We start from the raw sequence: 9,357 nt of genomic DNA on the forward strand, positions 1-9,357 counted from the left end.
TGTACCTTCCGCTCTGGTCTACGTACGCATTAGTTCCGCAACACTCGTCAATAACGTTCAGACCTTGCCACTTGCGCCACACCAGATGGCTGCTTAAGCTTACACTTTGCTGCGAACCACGTTCATGCACTCATGCCGCCTACATCGCGCACAGGTAAGGTCGCCGTCTGCGGCAATGCAACGTCATGTGTTGCGGGGGGCACTGTAGTAAGGCTGGTTAGCGCTGGTGGCGAACGGTTGGAGACGACTCGCAATGTCCTTGGTTGCCTACGACACACGCCTAAGAGGCTAAGAAACCGTAGTGCAGCCCACGCAAACAGCGCCAAGATACAAGTCATAAAGCTTGTACATGATGCTAGTGCAGACAAGAGGGGCGTGGAGGCGGCGGGACCAAGGGCGGGACCCTTCTGGGCTCGCGCAAATGAAGTAATAAGCAGGGATGCACCCGTGCGGGCAGGGGAGAAGGGGCGAGAGGATTATGAAAAGGGAGACGAATGCGGCTAAGGTTCCCGACGGGCCTGGAACCACCGTCCAATAGTGCTGCTGGGTCGGGGCTGATGGCGGGGAAAGGCGGGGTACCGGCCTGGCGTGTCCTGGCTGGCGCCGCGATCTCGGAATCTCTGCTAATATGGTATCCCCTGGTGCTTTTCGTTTTTGCTCTCCATAAGTTAGTTTATCTTGTGTGCCTCGAAGCGCGGCAAGGGCCAACGACCAAATGGTTCTGGGGCGCTTGTTCGCGCGCTCTGAGAGCGCCGCGCCAGCCCTCGCCGACTATAATAATGAGGGGAATGGCTCCACTATCGATACCTCCGTGGTGGCGGTCGAGGTCGAGGCGAGTGGCTCGCCTAGCAGTGCTACTGTCCGTGGCGACAGCACTTTGAACGAGCCGCTGCTTGAGGGCTTCAAGGACCGCGGTGAACTCCCCTCACTGCCAGAGTCGAACGCGTCCCTTTCATTCCCCGAGGAGTCAGCGCCATGGTGGAGAAAATTCTTCGCTTTCATGGGTCTGGGCTTCCTCATCAGCGTCGGCTACATGGTAGGCTAATTCATGGAATATACTGCAATACAGATGGTGGTAGAGCTCGATGCTCGGCTGGCCGGGCTTGGCCCCGTGGCTGCGGCCCCAGACGGGGCTCCCAACCCCAGGGCCTCCCCACGAATCCTCCTTGCCCTCCCGCTGGCCGGCCGGGTTCTCGCAGGATCCTGGAAACTGGGCCACTGACCTGGCGGCTGGGTCGTCATTTGGCTACACGCTGCTGTTCGTGGTCCTGTGCTCCTCGCTGTGCGCCATGTTCCTTCAGGTAATCGGGATGGACGGCTGGCCAACCAACGTGTGGGATACAGGGCAGATAATGTGGTTGAGATGCTTTTTCCACGCGCGCCGGGTCTCATCTGTCTGACATTCGTTGACACCAAGAGACTCTGGCTGAGATGCGGGCTGGGTCATACACTGGCTAGCACGAGTGCAGTGCAGGGCGGAGTGTCAGGAGCTGGGCTGGGCCTGCAATCCCCGCTGTCCCGAACTCATCAATGCGTATCTACGCTGCTCCATCCACCTTAAACAGTACCTGTCGCTCAAGCTCGGTATTGCTTCAGACCGCGATCTGGCTCAGGTGAGCCGCCGGCGGTCACTCGCAAGGGAGAGGGTTAGGACCCATGCAAGACGACACGAGGGTTTTTAGGGTTTTAGGGTTTTGAGCGACACGGAAGTGGTGGTGTAGAACATGGTGCAGTAGCTGCGGGGGCGAGTGGGTGGAAGGGAAGGAGGGGAGGACGGAAGGATGCAGCGCGTCAGCGAGCACGCACGAGTTGCAGGGTAGCACAAGCCACTTCACCAAATGCAAGAGTTGCAGCTGCTCCGAAGACACATGCGGCACACAGCATCGCGCAACACCAGTTGTCATGCCGCCCGCCCAGACAAACTGACTCTCTAGGCAGCGGCACATTGTGCCGGCTTCTGCTGAGAGCGTTGGCGTCACGCGCGAGGCAGTGCGGCTCCACTGCCGCCGGCAACCTGCTGGCACTTGATCTGCTGAATCTGTCAACACGCGCTGCTTGCATCACCGTTACCGCAACTTCTGCAAACGCGCCGTGTGCCCATGCCGCTGCCGGTTTAGGCCTGCCGCGACGCCTACCACCCCCATGTCAACAAGCTTCTGTGGGTGGTGGCCGAGGCCGCCATCGCAGCCACCGACCTGGCGGAGGTAGGTGTGCAACGTGACGCGTGGCAAGGCTGCCTGTGTTTCTCTGTGCGTGGTGCGTGCGAACATGGAAGCGGGGAGGGCTCGGCACATGGAACGCATTCGATACGTGCACGTGGCGCACGCGTCGTTTACATCTGCGCATTTCCACATATGGAAGCACAACTGCGCGGTCCTCCCGTATGTTCCACAGGTGGTGGGCTGTGCCATCGCATTCAACCTGCTACTGGGCATCCCGCTGTGGGCAGGTGAGGCGACGGAGTGTCCAGCGGTCCTAGTGCGCGGGGGGCTGCTTCGGCGGCCACTGGGTGGAGCACCCAAATTGCAGATCCCTGCGTCGCGGCTTACTTGCTTCACTTGCTTGCTTGCTCGCTTGCCACTAGCACACCGCTAGCACACCGTTAGGACACACGGCCAGCCCCGCATCCTTTGGACAGCACAACGGGACACGCTCTCTACCTCCTCCCCCCCTCCCTCAAGATTGCCTACCGTCTGCCATTTTCTTAGCTAATCATGAATGCTACCCCACACACACGCACCAATTTTTATCCGTCTTTTATGGCCGGCTGCCCGCTCGCTCTCTGGCAGGTGTGCTGATCACGGCGGCTGACGTGATCATCCTGCTGGTGGCTGAGGCGCGCAGCTTCCGCTTCCTGGAGATCCTGGTGGGGGCGCTGACCGCCCTGATCTCGGTGCGTGGCGCCATCATTCATTTTAGCTGCTGCAGACGTGTGTGACCCGCCTGTCCTAGCGCCCGTCTGGGGAACACACGGCGGCGCGGCGCACAAGCAGTGCTTGCGCGTGTTCTTGGCCAGCGGCGTCTGCACATAGGCAAAGCCTTGATGGCCACCATATGCCCGCCACGAACCCGCATTGCTCGGCCGTTCCTCCTCCTTGATGCCCCGCCCCCGCTCCGCCCGCTCCGGCCACCCCAGGCGTGCTTCATCTACGAGCTGGTGAAGGCGCAGCCCGACATGGGCAAGGTGATGCGCGGCTACCTGCCGTCCAAGGAAATCATCACCAACAAGGACATGCTGTACCTGGCCACAGGTAGGTGCAGACGGCGGCGTGAGGAGTGAGGAGTGCGCACACGCAGCCTGTTTGGCGCGGCTACCCCGGCACTGGGATTTGAAGGCCGTGGTGCAGGCGCGCATGCGGGACGCTTAGTAGGGAGTCTGTGTTAAGCACGGTCGGGTACTGGCTGTTGGGGAGTGTCGGCGGCTGTGTGGCCTGTGGCGGCCTGACGCAAACCGTGTGCCCTTGGCGGCCGCGCCCACATGCACGCAGGTATCCTCGGTGCCACGGTCATGCCGCACAACCTTTACCTGCACTCGTCCGTCATCCAGACCCGCGCCTACCCCAGGTGCGGCGTCTGGCCGCTTGGCCACGCCTCGCCCGGCCATTTGCACCCACGCAGCACCCCACCCAGCCAAGGAACCAACCACCCGCGCAGCGAAGAATGCCTGGTCGTCGGCCCCGGCCTTGCACATGCTGTCAGGACAGCTCTGCTTACAGCTGGAGCAGGCCCACGATAGCAACCGGCACTGGACCGCTTGTGTCTTGCCCCTGACTGCAGGACCACGGCCGGTCGCACCATAGCCATCAAGTTGGGCCTGGTGGACTCGACCCTGTCGCTGCTCGTCGCCTTTGTCATCAACTCGTCCATCCTCATCGTGGCTGCCGCCGCCTTCCACTACGCCACACCGCCGCTGGAGGACATTGCTGACATCAGTAAGCGCACATTCACGGCCTGACGCTCGCCCAATGGTTGTTGTTACAATGCCACGCATGCCCACCTCGCTGGCTTGCAACAGCGCGCGCAGCCAGCAGCCCCCACAGGCTGCACTGCGCTCCCTTGCATGCGTAGCTCCACTCCTTGCGTTCCACCTGTGTGCCCTCCCTCTCCCTTACGCGTGGTCTTACGTTGGCCTTCGGTGCTTTGCCTCGGCTCACCATGCAGCTGACGCCTACGAGCTGCTTGCCTCGAGCCTAGGCTCCAAGGCCGCCTCCATCCTGTTTGGTGTGGCGCTGCTTGCGGCGGGCCAGAACTCCACCATCACCGGCACGCTGTCGGGCCAGGTGCGTGTTATGCATGCGTGTGTGTGCGTGCGTTGCAGCCACCCATCGCGGCCATAGGTCAAAGGCAGAACGCCGGTGGTGGCACCCCCGCCCAAAGGCAGCAATGGCTTGCACCAGCCTCTGCCAACGAGAATTTGCAATTGTTGTGGCTGTTCAGTGCCCATGTTCAGTGCCCATGCCTTGTGCACTCAGCCTGACATCCCACTCGCCGCCCTCGCACTTTGCCCCCTGACAGATTGTGATGGAGGGTTTCCTCAGCTTCAAGATGAGGCCCTGGCTGCGCCGCATTATCACCCGTGGCGCCGCCATCGTGCCCGCCGCCACCGTGGCCGCCGTGATGGGTCGCGAGGGGGTGTCGCAGCTGTTGGTGCTGTCGCAGGTGGGTGCAAGCGGCTCACTTCTTGCCATGTCGCTTGTATAGCTAGGGGGTCGAGGTGCAGCATGGCAAGTCGACAGAGGGCGATGCAAATGAGAGCAAGATAGGCCGCCAGCCAGCGAGCCTGCTGCCATCAAATCTGACATGACAAGCGCGTGCTCCTCCCCTTCTGTTGACTGTTCTCCCTCTGCACTGCAGGTGATTTTGTCGCTGACGCTGCCGTTCGCGGTGTTCCCACTGGTGCACTTCACCAGCAGCCGCAAGTACCTCGGCAACTTCGCCAACCGCTGGTGAGTCCCTGGCGCACGCGCTTGCAGCTGCCTCCATGTCACAACCTGTCGCGATGCTCCTAGCGCTCTGTAACGTGCTCAATTTCCCACCCACCCCACCAAATACAAAGGTACGCCTCCGTCATCGCGTGGCTCCTTTTCCTGTTCATCTCGGCCCTCAACGTCAACCTGGTGGTTCAGTCTGCGATCAGCGGAAGCTTTGGCGGGCTTGGCCACCGGCGCGCGGCGGTGTGATGGGGCCTTGCGGGCGCCAGGGTTGTTCTCCGCGCATGCGCAAAGCGGAAGCGCGCGCGGCCCCATGCAGGGGCAGCGGGTAATCCAGGGCTTTTTGCTCGCCAGCCGGCGAGTTGTGTTAGCTTGGCGCCTCTTGGCGCTGGGCGCACTTGCACTCTGGTGGTTCCGCTTGGATAGGTGGACGTCGTGTCGTTGCCGTGGTGCGCAGGATCGATTGTCGGGCAGGCGTCGAGTGGCGCTGCTGATCGCCAACTTCTCGCGAGGTTGGGCAATTGTGACCTACTGTTTTGAATGTAGTGAGCATGCATGCAATGTAAGCTTGTGCGAACGCGCTTCTCCTGCTTCTGTGCCTAACCGGCGCAATCAAATCTGGCGCGAATCGAGGGTCAGCGGTTGGCGCGATGCTTATTTGGCTTCATGAGCCACTCGCAAACTCGCAGCTGTGGCGCCACTAATACTGTGAGCAAGCTTTTGACCTCAGAGACAGATTGCTGTTGGTGTTCCTCACTCGTCAGCAAACATGCTGCGGCAGGCTTTGGCCCTAGTGGCTTACGTCTTCGCCTTTGTAAGTAGCTGCGTGATTTGATCGTTCCACGTTTAAGGTTAGCTCATCTACCAGAGGCGCCTTGTAAAACCGGCTGCCGTCTGGGCCGCTTCCGTCACATGCCTAGTCACTCGAGTGCTCGGAATCGAAGAAAGCCCTTCTGCATCTTAGCACGAAGACATCGACCATAGGACGTAATCTGACACCTCTTGATGGTCTGCGCCGTGGTCTCCCAGCAGCTGACGCGTAGAGACAGCGTTCACGCGCAAAACGAAGCGCGCACTCCTCACCATAATGGAAAGTGGTTGAACACTGCGCCTTAGATGTTATGTGCTTGGGAGCCAGAGCAGTTGCCGGGCTAACCTCGGGCTAACCAGGCTAACCGCGCTCTTGCCGCCGCCAAGAGTGCCCAGAAGCACGCCCGCAGCTTGCCACTGCTTGCTACCTCTCCACGATTCCCCGACTCGCCTCCTGATTCCCCCTTCCGCCCAGGGTGCTATCACCTACATGAGCTCTTGGGTCTGGAACCTGAGCGTGCTGGTGCCCCAGCTGACGGACTACCTGCCGCTTGGCATCGACGGCAAACCGTTCATCGACCTCGCTCTACCCAACCTCGCCGCCAAGACGTGCTTCAACTGCCTACTGATGCTGCCGCTCGCCATTCAGCACAACGTCATGTCCCGTACGAAGGTGCGAGTTGAAGCAGACTTGACGCGGGACCGATCGTCGCCCCAGCCCGAGCTGCCGCTTTGGCTTTGGCTTTGGCTAGCTACCAGCCACTGTGCGGCAGACCACCGGTCATATGCAGCCATTCCACCAACCACCATCACATTCATGACCGTACCGAGAACGTTGGCAGGTCGATTGCGGCACGCACCGCCCCCAGGAGGTGCTGTATCGATACGGCATACATGCCTGCACACCCAGAAATGTCGTACAGTCCGTATTGTTGACTAAATCGTCATGCAGACATGGGGCGCTCTGGCCTTGATGACACTTTGCGATCTGGCCCCACAGGTCAAGGCGCACATGAGGAAGGTGGTCCCATTCGCGTGGGAGCGCACCCTATTCGTCACCTGTGCGGCATGTGCGGTGCTGACCTTGATGCATCTGTGGCAGCCCATGCCGCACACCGTCTGGCAAGGTGCGTCGCTCACTCCCAAACGCCGTGCTATGCAAGTGACTACTTCCCTGCATGCCGTGCTGTGCACGATCAGTCAAGGCGCATAAGCTGCAGAGCAGCTGCTCCAAGCCCGAGACAAGCAGCTGCGGTTACGGGAACATCCACTAGAGCCATTTGCTCGCCCACTCCATCCCGTCCCCGCGCAACGCAGTGCCGGCACCGTACGACCTCCTGGTGGTGTGCGTCGCTGTGCTGGCCTTCGGCCTCTTCTTCAGCTCAACCTTCGCGGTCGACCACCTCGACATGTTCGGGCTCCGTCAGGTAGGGATGCAGCGGACTTGAAGAGCGGAGCGGACTTAAAGAATACGCCTTGTATCTTTGTGGTGGTGCTGTGTTAGCCACCCACTAAATCCCTCAACTTGACGTATGTACGAATCTGTATGTCTCTATCCCGCTATACACCCTCTCGTTTGTTTGTGATTGACTTTGAGGCACCTCCAAAATCCACCTGCACGGCCAGGCCTTCACTGGCGCCGACGAGCACACCTACCGCCGCCCCGGCCTGGTGCTCAACGTGTACTACAGCTTCGTGCGCCACCCTCTGTACCTCGGCCTGCTCATGTTCCTCTTCTGTGCCCCCACCATGGTACGGAACGATTGGGCGGGGCGGGGCGCAGGGGGGATGCGGTAAGGATGGGGCAGCTGCAGAACTTGACACGCCACATGTGATGGGGCCTGGGCCTTGGGGCTTCATTAGCATGTCCGGCTACCTGCCGAGCCAGGACTGTTGACGCATCCAGGGAACGTGTCCTTTCAGCCGCACACGCCCCGTGCGCCTCAGTCTGCTGCTGCATGACAGACCACTCCCCTGCCCCAATGCGCGCCGCCCTGTATCCCATCTCAGTAGGACACGACTCGCCCGCCACTCACCCTGCGCATTCACTCCTCACTGGCTATCGGTACTCGGGGCTTTGGGTTAAGTACATTGATAACCCCCCACCCATTTCGTTCCCCGGCTTTCCAGACCGCCGGCCGGCTGCTGTTCGCCTTGCTGAACCTGGGCTTCGTGCTGTGGAGCCTGCCTCTGGAGGAGGGAGACCTGGAGGCAGCCATGGGCCCCGCATACGCCCACTACCGCCGCTCCGTGCCGGCGCTCATCCCCGCGCTGCGCCCGTACGTGCAGACCCACGAGGCCATGATGCGCAAGAACATGTGATGGGCTGATGGCAGCTGCGTTTTGGGTGTGTGGTTATGAAGGGGGTTGTCGGCTGGCGCAAACCGCGAGTGTCGCACCGTGGGGGCATGTCGCACCCGTGGAGGGCACTGTAGTACGGCCGTATTGATCGCAAATGACGTTGCAAATTGAATGTAGTCGTCTGGGAATACGCTGCACACTTCAGGACTATGCCATCCTGCCCCTTACCCTGTCCCATCGCGCCTATTGATCGCATATGTGTGTCTCGATAACAGGGTTGGGAGTTTGCAAGGCTGGGTAAGAGGGCTGGAACTGTGCAAACTGACCCCGGCTATGGAAGATGAGGCAGCGCTTGCAGGCTCATACGGGACATGTACGGGAGGCGTGGCGTGGGCCGGTGGGCGCAGCCCACGTTTCCCTTGAGAGGGGAAACCACTTTCTTGTCGGCGGCTGATTTACGTGATTGTGATTTACGCCTCCGGACTGGGGAGACGCGGATACATGTAGGGAAGGGCGCTGCGTAGTGATACTAGCGTACTAGTTTTGGGTCGACCCGTGTTATGCAGCAGTAAGATCGTAGCATACCGGCTCGCGGCGGGCCATGCCCGCAAGGTCTACGTCGTCAAGTGATGTGGATTCGTTGACTGATTACTGGATGCTTTGCTCGATGTATTGTTTATATGGCTGCTGTACTCTCAGGCTCTGCGTGAGCTTTAGAGGCCGAGAAGGGCCCACCATACATAATGCCATTTGACGTGCTATGCACCGGGGGTACATGCGTATGGGGTGCCCTGGTTGTGAGCGCTGCCGCATGGTACTCGTGCGTGCGCGGTGGGCACGGCAGTAGCTGTGTGTCGCCCGGGGTGTTGCCTCGTGTGCGGTGACCTGCTGGCGAGTGCCAGTTTTGCCTACGGTATTCTCCTCGTCTAAGAAGTTTCTGGTTCCGTCTAGGCTCGCCTAGAATCTTATACATGTCGGCGCCAAAACCAAGTCCGAGCCCCTCTTGAATTGCGCCACAAGCGGGCGGTAGTACGGTAAAGAGCTGGAGCAATACAAAGTGTCGTCATGTAGCAGGAGCGAGATACTGAGGTAGATGTCTGACACACTTGTATGTGTTTGGCTGGGGAGGGTGGAGCCGTGGAGCGTCCTACGTACGCATTAGTTCCGCAACGCACGTCAATAACCTGCTAAAGTTTGAGAAGGCTGAAGGAGCAGGCGGCACGCCCGTAAAGTCCTAGTACTGTAGTTGCTTTTCCGTGTCACTGGGTCGTGGACTGTGTCACCAGGTCCCTCTTGTAAGCCTTGCTGCCCATGC

The 9,357-nt window shown here is 60.2% G+C and overlaps 2 protein-coding genes across 2 annotated transcripts; both read left to right on the forward strand.

The window, feature by feature from the left end:
* The first annotated feature begins 653 nt into the window (after positions 1-653).
* On the forward strand, positions 654-5,509 carry CHLRE_17g707700v5 (uncharacterized protein). Its single transcript, XM_001691650.2, has 13 exons — positions 654-1,036; positions 1,200-1,301; positions 1,566-1,613; positions 2,118-2,204; positions 2,395-2,449; positions 2,790-2,893; positions 3,137-3,251; positions 3,489-3,564; positions 3,778-3,932; positions 4,162-4,280; positions 4,516-4,659; positions 4,855-4,946; positions 5,057-5,509. Exons 1-13 carry the CDS (start codon positions 716-718, stop codon positions 5,178-5,180), a joined length of 1,542 nt encoding a protein of 513 aa, XP_001691702.1. The 5' UTR covers positions 654-715; the 3' UTR covers positions 5,181-5,509.
* Positions 5,510-5,563: 54 nt separating this feature from the next.
* On the forward strand, positions 5,564-9,353 carry CHLRE_17g707750v5 (uncharacterized protein). The gene is made up of 6 exons (XM_001691649.2): positions 5,564-5,745; positions 6,217-6,414; positions 6,742-6,868; positions 7,059-7,168; positions 7,368-7,493; positions 7,872-9,353. Exons 1-6 carry the CDS (start codon positions 5,701-5,703, stop codon positions 8,061-8,063), a joined length of 798 nt encoding a protein of 265 aa, XP_001691701.1. The 5' UTR covers positions 5,564-5,700; the 3' UTR covers positions 8,064-9,353.
* Positions 9,354-9,357: the final 4 nt, after the last annotated feature.

Source organism: Chlamydomonas reinhardtii, chromosome 17 (assembly GCF_000002595.2).
Source record: "Chlamydomonas reinhardtii strain CC-503 cw92 mt+ chromosome 17, whole genome shotgun sequence".
Taxonomy (NCBI): Eukaryota; Viridiplantae; Chlorophyta; class Chlorophyceae; order Chlamydomonadales; family Chlamydomonadaceae; genus Chlamydomonas; species Chlamydomonas reinhardtii.

Coding starts and splice junctions, on each gene's coding strand:
- CHLRE_17g707750v5 (XM_001691649.2), top strand. CDS start 5,701: ATGCTGCGGCAGGCTTTGGCCCTAGTGGCTTACGTCTTCGCCTTT. Junction 7,169..7,367: donor ACATGTTCGGGCTCCGTCAG/GTAGGGATGCAG, acceptor CTGCACGGCCAG/GCCTTCACTGGCGCCGACGA. Junction 7,494..7,871: donor TCTTCTGTGCCCCCACCATG/GTACGGAACGAT, acceptor CCGGCTTTCCAG/ACCGCCGGCCGGCTGCTGTT.
- CHLRE_17g707700v5 (XM_001691650.2), top strand. CDS start 716: ATGGTTCTGGGGCGCTTGTTCGCGCGCTCTGAGAGCGCCGCGCCAGCC. Junction 1,302..1,565: donor TGTGCGCCATGTTCCTTCAG/GTAATCGGGATG, acceptor CACCTTAAACAG/TACCTGTCGCTCAAGCTCGG. Junction 2,450..2,789: donor GGGCATCCCGCTGTGGGCAG/GTGAGGCGACGG, acceptor GCTCTCTGGCAG/GTGTGCTGATCACGGCGGCT.